Raw genomic sequence first — 22439 nt, forward strand, 5'->3', positions numbered from 1 at the left:
AATTTGTTAATTAAACATGATAATTATCTAGTAAAACGTGATGCACTTTATCTTATATTTAAATTGAATAATTAAAGGTTACTTCTGATATGAATATTTACAAATATTAATATTTATATGTACTAATGCATGTAGAATGCATATATACACATGTATATGTGTGTGTGTGTGTGTGTGTGTATATATATATATATGTCGTAGAATGGTCACAAGCAGGGTTGTGAGCGTTCGGTGGATCTTCCTTGGAATTGGCCATCGTTGTGGTGTCGCGCGGATACGGTCTGCTCGCACGCGAATGAACACTCCCGACGCGACAATCAACAGCAGCGGTGTATAACTTGTAGTGCTAATGACGCTGATCTTAGGTCCGGTAACGAATCCGCGGTCAACGGGATGAGAGATAGACTTGCCCTAGCTCAAACGTGTACTACTCGCGGATCAAGCGGTGCTAGTCCCTTCGTCGATGAGGTCTCCGGAAGGAATGAATCTTCGTCCCAACGTCGCCACCGAGACAACCTCTGATGGGGTGTCTAGGTACGCCAGCTCCTCCGATCGGCGTCGCTGTCGATTGGTCGATTTGGGACAAAAGCTGCCTGTCCGTTTGCAAAAATCTTAATTGCCTAAAAAACCCAGGTTTTATAGCGGCTCCCCGGACTGGCTGGACTTGTGCTGTGTACGTGCCTCAACATCTGGTATTCCTCATCATCTGGTATACCTCTATGGGTATTTCTTTTAATGAGGGTCATACTATAACTCCACGCCTTCGTTAGACGAAACGCCCGTCCCGTTGATCGCGGCTACGTTCGGCGACTGATGGTCGCCTTGAGCCCAAGTTTATTATCGTAAATCGCAAACAGGTAGGATTGGGTAGAGTGACGACAAATCGTTTAATTATAACTGTAAACTTTAATTACAAGTTTATGGGTTCCTTTCCGAGGTTCCAGAAGGAAGGCTCCGGTGACCTTTCACCTCCGACATATATATATAAATCATAATTTGTTGCGTTACTTAAACATTTTTTATCTTTTTCTTGGAATTATGTCATATGTATATTGAAAACTGTAAACAACCTAAAGTTGTAATGTAAATAAAGAAAATACATTTCACTGTCTCTTTTACGAATTTCCGAAATAACTTATACGCTCCCGCGAAAATTTATCCATTTCGTATTTTATTTTTAATTTCTTTCTTACAATAAAGATAAATGTATAAAACTATGAATATATAGCATATTTAGGATATTAATAATACACATAGATCAAATACAATGAAGAATTAATTTTTTAAGTTTAAGAATTTACTTTAAATATATGTATATATTACTTTTATTAATTTTTAATATTGTGCTAACCTGTAGCAGTTTCATATAATTATTTTACGCGCCCATCGCCAAACGAGATATCGATATGTGGAATGGAATGATAAGGCAAGAAATCGACTTTCAACCGGAAATCGTAAATAATCGTATATCGAACCCGCTGGCTTTTCTTCCTTTTCCGATATGACGTGCCACGGGTGTCTGGGTAATATTTTTCGTCTTTCATTCTCGTCATAATACGTTAGTTACAACGCCTGCGAAAATGCAAGCTGGTTTTCATTGGACCGGGTAAAACTATTTGTTTTATTAAAAATATTTTTTTCTATTTAATGTACTTAATATTTTTATAGTTTCAATTCGATCAAATTTGTCTTTTGTCTCTACCCAATCTGATGTAAAACGACAGCTTTTACATATTATGTTGCTTTATAAAATCGCTTATTCACTTTGCATGGTAACATCATTAACTTTCATACAGTATCCAAGATATCATACATAGCTTCATAATAACGTCCTAAGAAATAAGATTAAGTCTCTGAGCTCGAAAATAATATTATATATTCATGATTTCTGTATGTACACAAAAACATATTTCTATAAAAATTTTTCCTATATAATGTCTTTATTCTTAAAGTGGATTAAGTGAACATTAAATTTAACTACTACAACTGAATAATTACATTTTCTCCTACATTTTAAAGTATATTTTCTATAAAATGAGAAAAAATTGTTATAATGAATTATATAAGTAAACGGATTTCATTGCATGATTACTCGATCACTATAATTGCGCATATACAGAGCAACAGAAAAACTCACCAGGCATTCTGGGTAAAATTTCTGTGAGTAATCAAAATGGCTGGCATACAACGATTTCCGTTTTCTGACTGCGTTTTAATATAATTCATTAAAACGATATTTCTTTGAAAAATTGGGGAATAAAATTGTAGAATGTAAATGTTTATTTTTGTAAAGGACGGTCTTTTTACAGATTTTGAAATTATGTTGATAAAAGATCTAATTTTTATCAGATTTACAGGGCGTTCATTTTACTAAGGGGTGTAGATGGAAGAAGGGGAGGGGAGAGGTGCGTGCGCGCTGCATGTTGGAACGGTAGACGGAGGACGGTCGGGGAGGGCGAAAGAACGAGACTAGTTCACAAAATGGCGGCCAAGCTCAGGCCTGTGAACATATAGTACGTGGAAATTCGATAATTTTGTACGATGTCGCGACTTTGTGTATCAATAGTCGATTAATACAACGGATACGTGTATACACGACAGTTTAATTATTAAATTAACGTGATATTGTGCGTGGTGCATGTTATATCGAGATATCGGTGCGACGCGCAGACGGAATGATGCAGGTGAGTGGTCGGGTTCGAAAATTGTTTAAGTTTTAGCTTTTCGTCAATTTTTTTTAGCAATAATTGTTTGTTTCCGTTGCCAATACGAGCGTCAATGTTGTTTTAAAGAACAATTTGCGTGATATAGCAGTGGTGTTGTTTGGACTAGGGAAAAATCGCGTTGTCACATGCGTTTCATTGATCTACAAGGAGAAAAATCCTCGTAAAAACGAAAAAAACCACTGGAAATTTGTTTAAAAGGTTTTTGCGTATAGGGCGGGGTCTTACTGACCTTATGAGCTCAGGGACTTGTCTTCACTAAATCACAATTTTCTGCAATTTTACATAGTTTCTAGCTTCTTAATAACCTATAAGTTTGTTTACATTCATTCATTTTGACATTTATCACTTAAAACATCATTGTTCCACCCTAATTTTCGTTAAAAATGATTCCTTGCATTCTCCTTTACCTTGGGTCCATGCTTATTCAAAAATTTTAAATAGACCCATTTTTGCAAATTAAGCTCAAAGATTGATACACATTCTCTGTATTATAGTTGAGACTGTGTAGCACAATCACCTGCAAAAGCTCTGACAATTACATGCTTTTCACATGGAAAATATTTCATATATACTGAGCTTTTTACTTTAGGAGAAATCATTTCTCTGTATTTCAAGAATTTTTATATATTATGAATAATATCTGATTCTTTATTTATGAAATGTTTTCCATAAAATTTGAGTTTGTATGGACACAAGTACATCATACATTTATTTTCTATTTACAAATAACCGCAAGATAATACATTTGTAACTTTGAATGTCATTTTTACTAGAATTGTATACAAATAAGGTATAAAATTAAGGGGGACAATGATTCTTGTAAATGCAGGCCTTACATTTATCCTATATTAGATACATTTTTATAGTTGTATAATATTTAATATATAATATTGGATAATACATTTTACCAAGATCTACATAACAAAACATAATACTGAAACTTTCAAGAACAAGGATTGATTATATAAATATCATAAACAAGCTTATATCCGCTTGTGTTACTTAAATCTGAAGAAGTAAAATATAAAACTTTCTATGCAATGAGTATTTAAAATTTATTGTTTCTTAAGTTCGTAAGATATGATATAATTTTTACATACATATTATATACTGAAGTATATGTTTATTATATATAAGAGTTATTCATTGACGTTTATATCATCGTTAATGAATTAAGTATGGTATGATATTTGAAGTAACTGTATTTTGGTTTTCATATTGCTACGTAGCAGCAAAATATGCACAATTTTAACATTTCAAACATTTCTTAATCTTATAGATAGTTTTGAAAAAGGTAAAGTTTTGGAACCTATTGAAGAAACAAAACTTGGTCAAAATAACAGTAGTTTTCATCTACAAAAGTTTTGTTTCTGTTATATAGAAGCACATGGTGTTGCTGTATAACTGTAGATATAGATTGTTTTCATAAGATGGAATGTAATATAGGGTTTGTTTTCAAACAATATTGTGTTTCACATGACAGAGTTGTATTTTATATTGTCTCCAACATAGATTGGGTATTATTTATCTTTGTCAATCTTTTAATGCTAAAAATTATTTTGATATTGAAATTAATGATGGTATAGAATTATTGTGAAGTGAGTGTGAACAGTTTCTTTCTTAACTTATATGTTGTTCAAGAAACAGATTTAAGTTTAGTCAAGTATTGTTCATAATGTACTTGCTGAAATGTTCAATAAATCTGTATAGTACTTAAAATGTTGAATTACATTATTCTATAATACCCATTATACCTTATACTAGTTATTTACAGAAAAGTATATGTTCCTTAAATTAATCATTTACAGGAAATTCTGTAATACTCTTCTATCAATTCATGGCTTAAGATAGTTACATACAATGCATAGCAAATGTAGAAAGAATACTTCATTTGTTCAAAGCTTGTGAACTTTCTTTTGGTCGAAGAATATTTTTCTTAAAGAATAGAATCTTTAGTACATGTATGTAACTATCTTTCTGTTTGATATTTAGTCTTTAGTAGTTTAATCTATATTAATGTAGATACCTAATTATATGTTTTCTTTACTAATATATAATTGAATGTAATCCAAAGATGTAAGATCAAATATGCTAGGTTCCTAATATTTTATTGAAGTGTACTTAGAAAGCTTTCTGAAGACCCTGAAAATTAAGCATTTCTTAACTACAAAATGGTGGTCAAGAATTATAAAATGGAGGAAAGATCTTCCTGATAGATAGCATTGTTAATTTATCTGCAAGCTATGTTCTGAACATTAAAAATATGCCAAGATATGGGAAAGATGTTGTACTATTATGTTAAAAATATGCTAAAATAAATTTAAAGGACTGCTATATTAAAAGACATAAGTAATACATTCAGAAAATTACTTATATTAGCATTAATGAGTAAAAACTATTCCAAACAACACATTGCGACTTATATATTTTTAAAGATAGGATATTGTTAGATTTGTCTTATTAAATTACAGAAAACGTTAGAGTCTGAGTCTGGTAAAGAATCGGGATCTGATTCTGAAAATGAAAGTAAAAGTGATAGTTCTTCTTCTGGAAGCAATACAGGATCTGGTTCTGGATCAGAAAGGTTGGTATTGAAACTACTATTATCTAATCTCTTCCTTTCAGAAAGTCCAAGACATAAGGCAATGTGTTTATATTTTACTATTCCAATAAAGTATTACACAATTGTTACCAATATAATATGCTAATAATAGTAATCTAAAACAGCTAATAATAGTAAGATATTATTCCTTTATATAATGTGTGTTTGACTTTCTGATATGTAAGGGATTATTTGACATGAATTACTTAACTTTGTGTATTGCTATAGCTTTATATAGCATTAACATTGCTTTGACAATCATGCTAATTTAATGTATCCCTTGAATTTTATATAAGCACAATGTTCAAGTTTCTGTTACTCATGCAATGTTTTCTTGTATATTGAAACAATTTAAACACTAGGTGAGCTAGTATCCTACTGCTTCTACTCATTTTACTTCTTATGATAATTTGTCCTAATAATATTATACATAGTGTATGTTAATTTAGATTGTACAGAAAGGTAAAAAACGGGAATATTTTCACAAATACATATATTGAAATATAAATGCTCAAGAATAAAATTACTAATATTAAAGTATCTAAAGTTATTTCAAATTATCTAAATTTATTGCAATTAATTAATATGCATTGACAAATCAACATTTACTTTATTAAATATATAACGCCTTTGAGTTTATTATCTACATTTTTCACTCCAGACCATTCTATAATGAAAGATTACAAAATTATAGTTCAATATTCAATAATCATTATGAATGAAATCATCAATAAAATTTGGGTTTGCAATCAATTGTTGTTTTAAGTTAACAGCCGATATTTTATATTTGGAAAATTTGATGTTTATATATTTTGTGAATTATAAACAATGATAGTGAAATAAAACATTGCCCAACTGCAAATGCAGTGACTCTAGCTCCTCAAGTGGTTCCGGGTCTGGATCAGGTTCTGATTCTGATAAATCAGAGAAGTCGGATGCACCTGCACAAAGTGATAGCTTCCAGAGCAAAAGTTCAAATCACAGTACAGAAACAAAAGTTAGGCTTAAGAATGAGTCTAGTCGCGAGTGGGATGAGAATCCTGACATTTATGGAATCAGAAGATCTAGCCGTTCTAGGAAAGAGCCTGAAAGGCTTGCTACACAACGTGAAAGCGATAGCGATAGTCGCAAGAAATTTAAAAAAAAGGGGTAAGTAATATGAAAAAATTCAAGTAATTATCGGAAATTGAAATTATAAACTCTATAATCCTTCCAGTTCCTTATGAATTGAATTAATATAACTACATATAATAAATAAATGCAGTTTTATTATTTAGACAATGGTAATTCAGAATTTGCATTTTTTAAAAGAGTATTTTATAAATTTATGATATATCTACTTGAGCAAATATAAAAAATGAAGCTCTTTATTTTTTAACATTCAATTATATTTCAAAAGTGTGTAGAATCATAATCATAAAATCAAAAATATTATAAGTCTTAATTTTTATAATTTAGAAAAGTGATATTTATTGGAAAAATGAATTTGGTTAATATAATATACAAGTAGCTGTTATGTAGTACGTTTGTACCTTGCAACTTCAGCTGTGATAATAATTCTATGAAGCTTTTATGTTAATCATGTATGCACTTTTCTGTATTGCATATATTGTGTATCAATGTGCTTTTATATTTTTCATTCTTGATGTTTATATTTGTGTTTAATAAGCTTAGTGCTTCAAATAAATTTTTCCACTATAGCACTATTGTTTGTTTTCTATCTTATCTACAATTTTGTTTTGTTGAGTAAACTATTGCATTGCATTAAATAATTTTATTATTTATTGCACTTTTAGTTTGTGCTATATATCTATTCATATGCACTTATGTGATTCATTAAAATTTTTACTCAAAAAGAACTATTTAATAAGTATGAAATCTTTCACCTGAATTTGTGTTAGATTATCTGCATGTATATATACAAAATCTTATCAATATGCTATAGCAAAATACCACTTAGAAACCTTATGTTCTTATTACTAAAAGTAAGTAAAAATTATTACACCAGAAAAAGAACATTTTTTCCTTATTATATATTACAGTTTTAATAAATTACACAGTAAATTGCTGTATTAATTATTAGTTAATTATTCATTAATATTTTATAGAAGAGGACATTTTTATATCAAGCATGTGAATTAATCTGTATTTATTATTGAAAAGTAGAAGCAAGATTTTAATAAGTATAATTTAAATATATCATTGAAATAATAAACTTATATTATGTGATAAAAGTATCAAACAATGAAGTTTATAAACGTATTTCATTTTTTCATTATTACAATATTTCTTATATTATTAAATACACATGTGCTAGCATTGTATTTTTTTTGCAGTTCACATAATTCATGGAACTCAGACAGTTCAGATTCTGAATCTGATAATGTTGAAAGCAGGAGACCACCACCTAGTAAGTCGTTGAATAGACGCGCGGCACAAAAAGCCAAAGAAAAAGGAAGGATAAGGAAAAAACGAATTTCAGAATCATCTGAAAATTCTTCTTTTGATAGTGATGATAACAGGAGGTATTGCTATTGTATGGAGGTATTGGTATGGTATTTTATTTTTGAAAAATTATATATATATATATTTTTCAAAAATAAAATACCATAAAATACTTTAATACCATATAATACTGATAAATTAATGTTAATTTAAATCTGTTAGGCAAGTTACAAGAAGAAGTGGAACTGCTATTAGTTACAAAGAGGAAAGTGAAGAGAGAACTGACAGTGAAGATCTTGTAGAAATTGAAGAAGGTAACACTGCAAATCCAGAACCAGATAATACAGAAACAATTGAACGAATTTTGGGACAAAGAGTTGGTAAAAAGGGAGGTTAGTCTATCAAATAATTGCAAACTGTAAATTGCAAAATAATCACAAACGTGATCATATCCTTATTTTCTCAAATATTCTTCTATAGCATATCCTCTTTTAGTTACAGGCAATGTCACAACAATTTATGCTATAGAAGAAAATGGCAATCCAAATCCAGAGGATTTGTCTAATGAAGAAACCGAACTGCAATATTCAATAAAATGGAAGGGATGGTCTCATATACATAATACATGGGAATCAGAAGAGTCATTGAAAGCACAAAAAGTAAAGGGATTAAAAAAATTAGATAATTTTATTAAACGAGAACGGGAAATCAAACAGTGGCGGGATTATGCTGGACCCGAAGATATAGATTACTTTGAATGCCAATTAGAACTTCAACAAGATCTCCTGAAAAGTTACAATAATGTTGAAAGAATTATTGCTGAATATAACAAACCTGATTCAGATCATCCAGATTATTATTGTAAATGGGAAAGTTTACCCTATGCTGAGGCTACATGGGAAGATGGAGCATTGATTGTTAAAAAATGGCCAGAGAAAATAAAAGAATTTCGCGAAAGAGAAGAGTCAAAAAGAACACCAAGCAAACATTGCAAAGTTCTTAAGTCTAGGCCCAAATTCCATCAGTTAAAAGGACAACCAGACTATATGGGAAAAGGTCGGGATTTGACTCTTAGAGACTATCAAATGGATGGATTGAACTGGATGATCCATTCTTGGTGCAAAGAGAATAGGTAGATTATATTTCACTATTTTATATAATCTCTCAATATACATATTATATTATAATGAATTTTATTCGTTTACAGTGTTATTTTAGCAGATGAAATGGGTCTTGGCAAAACTATACAAACAATATGCTTCCTTTATTATTTATTCCACACACATCAGCTTTATGGGCCATTTTTATTAGTGGTGCCCCTTTCGACAATGACTTCCTGGCAAAGAGAAATGTCACAATGGGCACCAGATATGAATTTTGTTACATATCTGGGTGACGTTACTTCCCGTAATGTTGTATGTAGTATCTTCTTATTCTTATAAATTCGAATTTCTTTTGCAATATTTAAAAGAGTTGCATATTATAAATATATTTATCACATATTAAAAATTTAATTTTGTTTTTGTGTAGATTAGAGAGTATGAGTGGTGTTATAGCTCAAAGAGATTAAAATTTAACGCCATACTCACGACATATGAAATAGTACTTAAGGATAAAGCGTTTCTGGGTGCCTTAAATTGGGCCGTACTGTTAGTAGACGAAGCTCATCGATTAAAGAACGATGATTCGCTCTTGTATAAAGCTCTCGCTGAATTTCATACGAATCACCGGCTCCTAATAACTGGTACACCATTGCAAAACAGTTTAAAGGAATTATGGGCCTTATTACACTTTATAATGCCTACCAAGTTAGTAACTTGTTATGATTTTACAAATTTTCTCTTAGTCATAATAGTTTTCTATAACCGTCCTTTTTGTTTATATAGATTTAGTTCATGGGAGGAATTTGAAAAAGAGCATGATAATGCAGCTCAAAAGGGATATTCCAAATTACATAAACAATTAGAACCATTTATTTTGCGACGTGTTAAGAAAGATGTAGAAAAATCTTTGCCCGCTAAAGTTGAACAAATATTACGAGTAGAAATGACATCTTTGCAAAAACAATATTATAAATGGATATTAACCAAGAATTATAATGCATTACGGAAAGGTGTTAAAGGTTCTACTATGACGTTCTTGAATATTGTTATTGAATTAAAAAAATGCTGTAACCATGCTTTCCTTACAAAACCTACTGAAAGTGAAAGGAAGGACAATAACGAAGATTATTTACAGCAACTAATTCGCGGTTCTGGAAAATTAGTTCTTCTTGATAAATTATTGGTGAGATTACGAGAAACAGGTCATAGGGTCTTAATATTTAGTCAAATGGTCAGGATGTTAGATATTCTTGGAGAATATCTACAAAAGAAACATTTTCCATTCCAAAGATTAGATGGAAGTATAAAAGGAGAATTACGAAAACAAGCATTAGATCATTTTAATGCTGAAGGATCGCAAGATTTTTGCTTTTTATTATCAACAAGAGCAGGTGGTCTTGGTATCAACCTTGCTACTGCTGATACCGTTATTATTTTTGATTCAGATTGGAATCCACAAAATGATTTACAAGCACAAGCTAGAGCACATCGTATTGGACAAAAGAATCAGGTATTTCAATATTTTGTATCGACATTATAATCATAAATAGTAAACATTTTATTAAAAAGAATGCTTCATTTTATATAGGTAAATATTTACCGCTTAGTAACAAAAAATTCTGTAGAGGAGGAAATAGTAGAAAGAGCAAAGCAAAAAATGGTTCTGGATCATCTTGTAATTCAACGGATGGATACAACTGGTCGAACAGTATTAGATAAAAAAAGTGCAGGGACCAATAACAATCCATTTAATAAAGAAGATTTAAATGCTATTTTAAAATTTGGAGCTGAAGATTTATTTAAAGATGAAGAGGACGGAGATGAAGAACCCACTGTAATTATTCTAAAGAATTTAAATTATTCTAATTTAAGACTATATGTATAGATGAAAAGATTAGTTCTTATTATTTTTATTTTATTAGTGTGATATTGATGAAATTCTGAGGAGAGCAGAAACAAGAGATGAAGGGCCTTCAACAGTTGGAGATGAACTGTTATCAGCATTCAAAGTTGCTAGTTTTGCAGCATTCGAAGAAGAATCCGAACCAGTTAATCAACCCAATGATAATGATGATGAGAGTAAAGATTGGGTAAATCTAATTTTTTGATATCAAATATACTTTATAATATTTCTATGTATAAAAAAATAACTAAAACATTTGTATTCTGATTGATTTTAGGCCGAAATTATTCCTGAAAATTTCAGAAAAAAAGTTGAAGAAGAAGAGAAGTCAAAAGAAATGGAGGATTTATATTTACCTCCAAGAAGTCGAAAAACATTGCAGCAAATTAATCAAAGTGGAGAAGGTATGTAACGCGTTAAATTATATTATATATTATATATTATATATTATATATTATATATTATATATTATATATTATCCAATGTTTGCTTCATTATTAAGGAAGAGTAAGAAAGCGGAAAAAGCTATCTGCCGATGATAGTGAAGAAGGAGAGGATTCCGGAAGTGAGGTTGATGGTAGCGATGATGAGCGTCCTAAGAAAAGAGGTAGACCAAGGGTTACGCCGCGAGAAAATATTAAAAGTTTCACTGATGCAGAGGTATGTACTTAGGTTTTGTACTTTATAATAATCTACATGTGTTTGAGTAAATTTAAATTCTTTTATTACACAGATACGAAGGTTTGTTAAAAGCTATAAAAAATTCCCTGCACCATTGAAACGATTAGATGATATTGCGGCGGATGCAGAATTGCAAGAAAAGCCAATGTCAGAATTACGCTTCTTAGGAGATCAACTAAAATCTAGATGTGAAGCTTGTTTATCCGAGTTTGAAAGTACCGCGAAAGAGAATAAAGGTGAAGAAGAGGGTAAAGGTCCTGGTCGTAAGAGAGGTAGAGGTCCTACATTTAAAATTGGGGGAGTTATGGTCAACGCAAAATCTTTCTCTGCCGCGGTAAAGGAATTAGAGCCTCTAGAACAAGCTTTACCATCGGATTCGGAACAACGATCTAATTGGCATATTGATATTAAGTGAGTATATTTTTTATCGAATTTTTGCATTAAGATATATTTATATACACACATACGTGTTTATTTTATTATAAATGCTACTACACAGATTGAAACCGGCAAATTTTGATTGTGATTGGAGCTCCGAAGATGATTCTAGGCTTTTAAGAGGTATATACCAACATGGCATGGGTTCATGGGAAATCATAAAAATGGATAATAATTTGAAACTGGGTGATAAACTTCTCCCAAATGGTAGCAAACTTCAATTAAAAAAAATAAACACTCGAGCCGAATATCTACTAAAAGTACTCAAAAAACAAATTGACTCCAAATTAGGAGTGGTAAGATATATTATTTTACTTTTATTGTATTCCCATAAAAATCCCTTTTATCGTTATAATCTATCTTGGCAGGGTTATGTCCTTATCCCACATCCTGAATATCAATTTAAGGTAATTTCCAAATTCCTGATGGCTTTCATCTTTGTATGGTGACGATATATAGATTTATAATTTATAGATTATTCATTTCATATTTGTATTTATTATTGTTTAGTCCGTGCCTTTCGGCTTTGAACGAACTTTCGGTTTTACATCTCTTACATCTAATTCCCTTCTTACATATCTACCTCCTCTCTTTTCCACTCTATTCTATTGCACTACCTTGCTTATTCTACTACTCTAAAAACTAAGCATTAGGAACTATAAATTATCAACTAATGACTAAAAACTATTGCCACTTTGGTCTTTAGCCTCCTTGTTGTACCTCCTCCTTGTCGTTTGCCCTTCTCTTCTCTATTATTGCTTTCAGTTCTGCTAAACTTTCTCCAGTCTCGTTCAGCGTTTTTCCTATGTCTTTTGGTCCTCCCGTTATTTCACATTCTTCTATTACATGTCTTGGATCTTCTTCTTTCCTTTTGCATAGTCTGCATCTTTTTCCCCCCTCTTCTTTCCAGTATTCCCTTGCTTTGGTCTCGTTTCCGCATCTGAATCTTGCCAGTATTCTTCTGTCCTTCCACTTCATCCTCCCTTCTAAGTACTTTGGTAATTTCTCTTTGGCTATGTTTCTGTAGTGTATGTTATACTTGGATTCCCTTATCCTTTTCCCCCTCTTTTCTGTTTCTCTTTTTCTTCTTTCTTCTATAATTTGGTCTGCTGTCATCCTTTCTTACTCCTCTCTTGTTTCTATCTGCGTCCCTCCTTTTCTTAGCTCTTCTAGTCCCTTCTTTCTCTTTCTTGCTCTTTTCCCTTCCTGACCATTCCCCCATTCTCTCTCTCTTTCCTTTATGCACTCCTTTACTAATTCCTTTTTTGATTCTAGGGCTTTCTCTTCATACCTTGCTGCTCTTTTTAATGCTTTCTCTTTCATTTCTATTAATTTGCATACCTCCACCAGTATATAGTTTGGTGTTGTCATATCTAAGCCTAATATCCATTTCACATATCCCCTTTGAACTCCGTCCAGTCTTTCTTCCATGTTCCATCCCCATACCTCTGCTCCAAACAGCGCCACGCTCTCTACCAGTGCTCCAAACATCTTCATTCCCCTTTTGTAGTCCTGTTTGAATATTCTTTCTCCCACGCTCCATGTTTTCTTCATTGCAATTGTTGCTCTCTTTTTCCTATCTTGTATGCGCTTCTCATCACTTCCGTTTTTCTGCAGTATATACCCTAGGTATCTTATCTTGTCCACCTCTTCTAATTCTTGCTTCCCCCACTTTCATTTTTTTTTGCCTCCATTTGCTCCTTCTTTTTTCAAAGACTACTATTTTAGTCTTTTCCGTGCTCAGCTCCAAATCGGCTTCCTTCAAAAATTTTTTGAGTCTCTTCAATATCTCCTTTAGCTCCTCTTCTCTATCCGCCACCAGCACAATATCATCTGCGTATGTCAATAACCATACCTTTCTTTATCCTACCACTATGCCCCCGGCTTGTCCTTTCCTTAATTCTTCTTCTAGTCCTGCCATGTAGATGTTGAATAACTTCGGGCTCAATGAGGATCCTTGTCTGACTCCCCTCACAGTCCAAAATTCTCTTGTGTTGTGGTTCTTGACTCTCACTATATTCCTCGTTTCTTCGTATATTTCTGTAATCCTCTGGATTAGCTTTTCTCTAATCTCCATTTTCCTCATTTTCTCCTCCAATTTCCCTCTGTTTAGCCTGTCGAACGCCGCTCTTAAGCCCGCAAAGCATCCATATAATTTTCCTCTTTCTTTGCTTAGCTGTTTGTCTATGATGTGGTTTATCATGTAAACCTCATCGGTCACTCCTCTTCCTTTTCTGAATCCAAATTGGCTCTCTTCCAATTTGTCTTCAATCTCTACTTTCAGACGTTCATCCAATATCCCTGCGTAGATCTTGCAGTATCCATCAGCGTTATCCCTCTGTAGCTCTTCGCTACTCTCTTGTCCCCCTTCTTATATATCGGGCATATCACCCCTTTTTTCCAGTCCTCTGGTATCCCCTCCCCTTTCCATATCTTCTTTAATAACTCCCATAACGCCTCCTCCCCTCACTTCCTTCGGTGCATACTTCCACACCTCATTTTTTAACCCGTCTTCCCCCGTTGCTTTCTTTTCCTTCAAATTCCTTAGCTGGTAAATCACCTCTTCCTTCCTTATATTATCTTTTCTCCCCTCCGTTGCTTTCTCTTCCTCTCTATGCCCCCCTGTTTCTCGGCTCTCTTTGTGCTCTGTCCCTTCCGAAATTTCCATGAAATGATTTTTCCACTCTTCTTCGCTTATATCCTCATCTATGCCTTCCCTATTTCTTCTATATCTGTTAATGTATTTCCACGCTTCTTGTTCTGTTTTGATCATCTTTATCTTCCCCATTTCTTCTTCTTCGTGCCTTTCCTTTCTTTCCTTACATCACTGTTTGAATGCCTCTTTTTCCTCTATGAGCGCTTCTCTGCTGCATTTTCCTTTCCTAAACCTTGTCATCTTCCATTTCATATTTGTATTTTAATATATTCAAATATTAATTTTAGACTAAAGCAAGAAAACCAAGAAAACCAAAAGAAACAAAAACTGCAATTACAAAAGAAATTATAGAGGAAAATGATAGTTCAGGTGAAGAAAGTAATAAATCTAAATCCAAAGTTGAAAAGGTAAATTTATATACAATTAAAAGTATATTTGTGTTACATATTTACATTTAACTCTAAGAAATATTCTATACATAAATGTTTTCATGCTTATTTTACTTAAAGGTATCTACAAAGAAAGAAGAAGAGGTTGTCGTAAAGAAAGAAACTAAAGAAGAAGTAGAAGAGATAGTAGAAGAAAAAAAGAAGGAAAAGAAAGCTAAAAGGGAGAAAAAAGAAAATAAGAAGGCTAAAAAAGCAAAACAAGCAGCGGGTCCGATGCATTTTACTGCTAATAATGAACCAAGAGCTCTTGATGTTCTTGGTGATTTGGATCCTTCTATATTTAATGAGGTTATTAATTTAATTTATTTTAAAAATTTAATGTTACTTTTATATATCAAATTTACACAATAGTTTGAATATTGTATTTTCTACTATGCAGTGCAAAGAAAAGATGAGACCAGTAAAGAAGGCACTTAAGGCTTTGGATAGACCAGACCAGTCTTTGAGCGAAGCGGAACAAGTCGCTCACACAAGACAGTGTCTTGTACAAATTGGAAACCAAATTAACACTTGTCTAGAAGAATATAGAGATCCTGAACAAATCAAAGAATGGAGAAGTAATTTATGGTATTTTGTATCTAAATTTACAGAATTCGATGCGAAGAAACTTTATAAATTGTATAAACATGCGACGAAAAAAGGAGGTGAAAGTAATACAAGTGCTACGTCTAGCCCAGAAAAGAAAGAAGAATCAAGTAATGTAAAGGTATAATAAGAGATTTGTTCTTATTTTAATATTATTACAATGTAAGAAATATCATCAATGTAATTTATTTTATAGAAGCATACCGAAAAACATATCGAAAAGCAAGTAGAAAGTATTAAAGAGAGTAGAACACAAAAACGAAAGATTGAAGATACGGAAGAAAATTCAAATAGTAGCTGCACACCGAGTAAGAAACATCTCTCGATTATATCTGCTGTAAACAGTATCAGCAATACATCTACAGTTACTATTGGTGCTACCACCATTACTCCCATTACGTCGACGCCAAATTCTACTTCAAGTACCACTAATAGTGTGGACACGCCACGACACAAGGAGAAAGAATCAAAATACAAAGACATGAAGAGAGATCGAGAACGTGATAGGGACAGAGATAGAGCGCATGGTGATAGAAGTATGGACAGGATGAGTGGAAGTAAAGATGAGCGAATTAGGAGAGATAGCGGCGGTTACAGTATAAGTGGACACTACAGTGGAAGCAGAGAGGATGACCATTGGTTATCCCGTGATGGAAGAGATATGCGAGATGGAAGGTATGTATAATCAGTGTGATAGAAACAGTACAGATTCGTTTTTGTATAATACAATATATAATTTAGATTATCAATACCTAGATTTGGAGATCATAAACGTGACCGGTTTGATTCTTATGGACGAATGTCTAGTGGATATCATCGTGACAGAGATCGAGATCGCGACCGTAATATCCATATGAATGACAAACGGAGGTAAGTTATAAATTTAAAAGAATGAAACAAGATTTTGAATAAAAATAATAATCATAAAATTCGTGTTCAGTGATTATTATAGATATTCATCAGGACCACCCAGTTATGGATACGGTCCAGGAGGATATGGAGGTGGAGGTGGCGGTGGTTATCCTCCATCTGATATTCCTCCGAGCCACTTTAGAGGTCGAGGTTACCCTGGAGATAATTATCCTAGCGAATGGCGACCAAACAAAGATTATAGACGAGACTATGATAGAAGACCACCTCCGCCAAATGCTAACTCCTAGTGCTCCTTCCTTATTACCGTCCTTGAATGCGTTGTTAAGCAACTGTAATTTCGATGGAGCCTTGTGTTGTTTTACCTGACTGAGCATTTTATATTATGCTCCTTTAAACATGGTTATTGTTTAAGCGTGAAGTTCTTTACACAGTTTATTCTGTGATTTAGTACTACTTGTGACTTGTACCTATGTATAAAGTTTATTCCATTGCTTATTTAATATGCAAGAATTCTATCTGGATTGAATGATCTTTTTAGGATCTTTTAGGAGAGGTGTGAAAATAATCAGTTTATAAATATTCTTAACATATAGTTAATAATTTTTTTAAATATATCGGGTTTCTTGAAAAGGAGTGATGCTAAAATTTTAAGTTTCTATTCGTTAATATTTCCGATATGTAAGAAATTATGTTTACGTATCTGTGTCTCTTTTATTACAGTGCAATTATTGTAAGATTTGATAACGAACTAAGATCAAATTAATGTGTTTGTAGGGTATATTATTACGTACAATGTTTAAATACGTACTTCAAAATGTATGCCTTCCTAAATCGCATGTAACATATTTTGCATTTTCGATACTGATCATGTATGTTCAATAGATGTGTAGCTTATATACAGTTATTCACCACTTCAAACTATACTACGTTTCAACATAAAAGTCTTCAAACTTTAATGATTGATTTATCGTTTAATAATTAATCTTACATTAACTGATATTTTATTGCACTGCGATAGGTATTAAAGTAATGATGTCTTATTTCATATGATGTCTGCAAAAATTGTAAAAATTATATATTCAACATTATATAAATTTTCTATTAACTGAAAACCCAAGAAAATTTTACATCAAAAGAAATATCTAGAATGACATCATTTTGTGGTGATACGCAGCGTACGTGAGCTATATTGTCTTATGTATTTATTGTAAAATTAAGAACAAACTACAAATATGATATTTGCTAACGGATGATTACATTCTTAAAAGAGAAAACAAATATTAACTTTCTCCTCTTTTATAGAATTTATACTTTCGCAATTGAATAGGTAGATAAGAATTCTATTTTTCCGTTCATTCTTTTAAAGTACTATAGTTTTGTACTTTATCAAAAACAATGTGAAATATTGTAAATATTAGAATAAGGAGATAGTTATATTCGATGTATATTTAACTCTGGAATTAATGAAATAGTATTCTGCTTTCTTGTAGAAAGAATAAACAAAAGGCTAGACCCCTCAGTCTTGCATCAGTTAAAAGTTATTGAATATAACTATATATTGTAATTAAAAGGAAAGGATATGAGTTTTTAATTATTCAACGATCAATATCTCTAAAAGAGTATGAACATATTTCTCGATCTTAAGTTATGATAAGGATTTGTAAAGTACATAAGTTTTTGCGAAAACTTTGTATTTTATCACTTTTTCCATTAGAACATTATCAAAAAAATTAATTGCGCTCCATTTTCGTAAGAAATATTTACGAATTTTATATTCATAAAAAAAATGAAAGTCATAAGCTTTTTGTATGTATGCATTAATTTTTTTTCAACCTAAAAATCACGTAAACGCTAAATATTTTTTTTCAGTAACGTAATTTTTTTTTTCATCGTCTGAGATTGCTTGGATCGCCTTTATTGGGCTATAAAATAATAACAATTATTTTATAGATTATTTTATTCATATAAGGTGAATTTCTTAACACTAAAAATTTATAATTTTAGCGTGCATTTCTGTAAATAATAGTGTATACATGTGATGATATATAGCCAAGAGAAAGCGGAATTGTACACACGTTAACGATACTTCGTGTCTTACGTATACATAAAACAAAGTACATTGAAATTAAATCACAATAGAAATTTGCTAGTTTAGGTTTTTAATTGCAAAGTGATATTCTAAACAGTGAGCTATTTACATATAATTTATTACTAGCCGAATACAGACTACAAGTAATAAAACAAAAGATTGTTGTAAATATAAATTAAGAAAAATAAATGATGTAGTAGAATAATTTAATATTGTATAATTGAAATAGGACAATTACGGTAATGCATTTTATTACTTTTTAGAAACATAAATGAAAGTTTTTGATGACATATAAGTCATTCTGAAAATTAATTCGTTTGACTATTTGCTAGAATTATTTTTTAACACATTTATTAGTATAAACGAGGGAGATCCTTTAAATATGTATTTAAATAATGGAAATATAACAACGGTTGGTTGTTAACATTTTACTTATTTTATTCATAATATATGTCGGAGATGAAAGGAAAACGTATTGTACTAATAAAACACATTACCAAATGCAAATGCGTCGAAGTAAGTATCTCTGTATAAGATAATATTATATTTTCAATTTTTAAAAATAATTTTTATAGTTAAAAGTTTGTATTTGATGTATAAAAACAGCAGACCATTGAACATTACGTAATAAAATCCCCTCTCTATTGGTATTCAGTATACATATGTATGCATATGTATGTATGTACTCTGGTCAAGCTCAATTCGATTCTATCAACATACGGATAGAAAGACGTAATTGTGAGGAAGAGTGCAACGTTACTAAAGTTAGCACGGAAAAAGGTTGTGATCCTGTTTATCAACGTTTATACAAGGTATGTATTTTGTCGACAAGATATAAAAATTTTATAATTTTGCTAAAGATATAGTAAACTCTTGAGAATTATAATTATATCAAATTACCGGCGAAATGACATTTCAGTCTACAGCAATATTCAAGATAGTATACTAAAAGGCGTGTCTTTTGTTTTTATTTGATATTTCCCAATGCGCATCTTAAAGAAGTATATTCAAGGATTATTATTGTTCATATCTTATTTCTTATATATAATTCGCACTTATATATACATATATATAAATAATTCATATTTATTAATTAATGAACTTCAAACCAGATCTAGTTCATAATAATTTATATACTGATGACATTTAAGTAAAAACATGTACTTTATTTAAATTCATTATATAATTGTAAAATTATTACATGCAATAATACAACATAATAAAGTATAAAGCAATTTTCTACCTGAGCATATTCAATTTTTTTATATTCATAAAAATATAAATTTGCATATGTGTATATAAATAGTCTGACCATGAAATATTAGTTTTTTACCTTTGAATATTTAAAAGTTAAATCAATCATACGGTAATTATAGTCTTAATAAGAGACTGACATGATCATATACATGTCTGTGGTTTGATGCAAGTCTCTTGCCACTCTCAGCATTTATTAAATTCAAATATTAGCACTTAAAGATATGTTAAAAAAATTTATGTTCAAATAATTTCTGACACAGATGTTTCCAGTGTTCCAAATTTCTTTTTTGATAGAAAGAGACAATAAAATTTATGTTGTTTTTGTTTTTTATGTTGACTTTGCTATTTTCTACAGAAGGTTTATTTTAACATTTTAACATTGGTATATACAAATGTTATTTTAGTCATTTCTACATAGAATTTGAAATTGTCTTTTGTTATATATAATATACAATTGTTTGCAAACTTAATATCAGGTTTAACTCATTTTTGCAAAAATATGACATTGGCATTTCTTATACCAAACCAGAGATATATTTTATTATTTTTAGGTGTTATCATTATGACAGACGAACGATTAGACTTTGTGATATTTGGAGCTACTGGATATACTGGAAAATATGCTGTAAAAGTAGCAGCACAACTAGCTAAAGAAAAAGAAATGAAATTTGGAGTATCTGGACGCAGAAAGCAAGCTTTACAAGCAGTTGTTAAAGAATTTGCTTCTGATATTGGTAACATTAGATCATTAAGTTCTTGCATAATATTGCTTATATTATAATAATATGATGAATTAACTTTAGAAGATGTACCTATATTGATTGCTGATTTGAAAGATGAAGAGTCTTTAAAAAAAATGACAGCACAAGCTAAAGTGCTTGTTAATTGTTGTGGCCCATATAGATTTTATGGAGAACCAGTAATTAAAGCATGTATTGCTACACATACTCATCAAGTTGATGTCAGTGGTGAACCACAGGTAATTTTTTCAAAATGTTTCAAAATTATTAAAGTTAATAACTTGATATTAATTCTACTTGTTACTTGTGCTATATATTTTTACATTGTTTATCCTTTTATTTTTGTATTACAGTATATAGAAAGTATTCAATTAAAATATAATAAGGCAGCAGAAGAAGCTGGTATCTATATCATAAGTGCATGTGGATTTGATAGCATACCATGTGATCTTGGTATCATTTTTACACAACAAAAATTTAATGGTGAAGTCAATTCTATCGAAACTTATCTAAATACATGGGTAACTACAAAAGTTAGCGGTGCTCTCATTCATTATGGAACATATGAATCAGCAATTTATGGTATTGCAAATTTTCATGAATTACGCGAGTTGCGCTCCAAACTCTATCCTGAGAGATTACCTCAATTCTGGCCAAAGCTTAAACCAAGGTTAACAATAAAATAAACATAACATAATTATAATTATATAAATTAATTATAAATATATTAAATACATTTCTGCATTGTTTATGTTTCCTAATCTTAATAATCTTAATAACCTTTTAGGGGTTTCCTCCACAAATCTTCTATATCAGAAGGTTGGTCTATGGTATTTCCAGGATCTGACCGTTCTGTAGCTCTGCGTACCCAGCGATTTTTGTATGAAAAATATAAACAACGGCCAGTTCAAGTTCAAACTTATTTTACACTCAAGTAAAATTTATATTTATCTTATTATTAAGCTACTTAAAGTCAATCATAAGAATTATATTAAAAATTTCATATTAAATATATCTCTTTCTTTTTTAATGATAGATCTCTTTTCTCTGTGTTGACAACTGCTATTTTTGGTTTAATATTTGTAATGTTATCTAAATATGAATTTGGTCGTAATTTGTTGCTAAAGGTATGTCCTATTTTTTTATTATAAAATACATATTTCATATCAGTTTGATACTTGAAACAAAAAGTAATGCAAGTTTTGCAAAATTTATTTGATTCTGTTTAGTATCCCACTTTCTTTTCCGGTGGATATATAAGCCGCGAAGGCCCTAAGCCGGAGATACTGGATAACACTCGTTTCTCCATAACCTTTAAAGCAGATGGATGGACTGAAGGATTAGTTGAACCTACTGATAAACATGACAATTTACCAAACAAAGTAATGATTACTAAAGTTAGTGGAACCGATCCTGCATATGGCGCTACATGCGTTATGTTACTACTTTCTGCTATAACAATACTTAAGGAATCCGATAAAATACCTGTAACGTACGTTTATAGCTTTTACTTGAATGTATATTATTCCATATACATATTATTTTATAATTTTTATTATACTGTTTTAGTGGTGGTGTTTTATCTGCTGGTGCTGCATTTAATAAAACATCATTGATCGATGAGTTGATAAAGAAGGATATAAAATTCGAAGTTGTTTCTTCCATTGAAACATAAAGTCTTTTATATACTTACAGGTTACAGGTACAACTTTGCTCTATTATAGCGAAAACAAAAATATAGGAATGGGGAACATTGCATTTTTTGTTTTGTAGTTATATTTAAATTTGATACTAATATTTTCAATTTTCCAACTAATTAACACTCCACAGATAGCTATTTTTTATAGAAATATTTTTATCTACATAATCGCATTTAAAACAATTTGCAGACG

General features: G+C 31.0%; 2 protein-coding genes and 1 pseudogene across 4 annotated transcripts; 2 read left to right on the forward strand and 1 right to left on the reverse strand.

The window, feature by feature from the left end:
- Window positions 1-1472: 1472 nt before the first annotated feature.
- On the forward strand, window positions 1473-18229 carry LOC117206724 (chromodomain-helicase-DNA-binding protein 1). Of its 2 annotated transcripts, none has more exons than XM_033446311.1 (21): window positions 1473-2684; window positions 5198-5310; window positions 6196-6477; window positions 7665-7853; window positions 7996-8165; window positions 8269-8905; window positions 8981-9188; window positions 9304-9581; window positions 9660-10386; window positions 10465-10710; window positions 10799-10966; window positions 11057-11183; window positions 11282-11439; window positions 11513-11871; window positions 11960-12194; window positions 14842-14961; window positions 15064-15291; window positions 15383-15709; window positions 15785-16263; window positions 16330-16458; window positions 16529-18229. In XM_033446311.1, exons 1-21 carry the CDS (start codon window positions 2676-2678, stop codon window positions 16746-16748), a joined length of 5409 nt encoding a protein of 1802 aa, XP_033302202.1. In that variant the 5' UTR covers window positions 1473-2675; the 3' UTR covers window positions 16749-18229. The 2 variants fall into 2 exon arrangements, with proteins under 2 accessions (XP_033302202.1, XP_033302203.1); XM_033446312.1 differs by having other exon boundaries at window positions 16345-16458.
- Window positions 12579-13553, reverse strand: LOC117206730 (annotated as a pseudogene).
- Window positions 18230-19219: 990 nt separating the features above from the next.
- On the forward strand, window positions 19220-22439 carry LOC117206726 (saccharopine dehydrogenase-like oxidoreductase). 2 transcript variants are annotated; one of them, XM_033446315.1, is made up of 8 exons: window positions 19220-19362; window positions 20359-20541; window positions 20614-20786; window positions 20901-21217; window positions 21335-21481; window positions 21584-21674; window positions 21777-22039; window positions 22117-22439. In XM_033446315.1, the coding sequence occupies exons 2-8, from the start codon at window positions 20370-20372 to the stop codon at window positions 22220-22222; spliced, it is 1269 nt and encodes a 422-aa protein (XP_033302206.1). In that variant the 5' UTR covers window positions 19220-19362; window positions 20359-20369; the 3' UTR covers window positions 22223-22439. The 2 variants fall into 2 exon arrangements, with proteins under 2 accessions (XP_033302206.1, XP_033302205.1); XM_033446314.1 differs by having other exon boundaries at window positions 19221-19362; window positions 20611-20786.

The sequence above is a fragment of the Bombus bifarius genome, unplaced genomic scaffold, assembly GCF_011952205.1.
Source record: "Bombus bifarius isolate JDL3187 unplaced genomic scaffold, Bbif_JDL3187 scf7180000008008, whole genome shotgun sequence".
NCBI classification, from domain to species: domain Eukaryota; kingdom Metazoa; phylum Arthropoda; class Insecta; order Hymenoptera; family Apidae; genus Bombus; species Bombus bifarius.

Excerpts from the sequence above, each read along its gene's own strand:
- LOC117206724 (XM_033446311.1), top strand. Across the intron at positions 9,189-9,303 it reads ACGTTACTTCCCGTAATGTT|ATTAGAGAGTATGAGTGGTG; the intron begins GTATGTAGTATC and ends GTTTTTGTGTAG. Across the intron at positions 10,711-10,798 it reads ACGGAGATGAAGAACCCACT|TGTGATATTGATGAAATTCT; the intron begins GTAATTATTCTA and ends TTATTTTATTAG.
- LOC117206726 (XM_033446314.1), top strand. The coding sequence starts at position 20,370 with ATGACAGACGAACGATTAGACTTTGTGATATTTGGAGCTACTGGATAT. Across the intron at positions 20,542-20,610 it reads AGAATTTGCTTCTGATATTG|AAGATGTACCTATATTGATT; the intron begins GTAACATTAGAT and ends AATTAACTTTAG. Across the intron at positions 22,040-22,116 it reads TCCGATAAAATACCTGTAAC|TGGTGGTGTTTTATCTGCTG; the intron begins GTACGTTTATAG and ends ATACTGTTTTAG.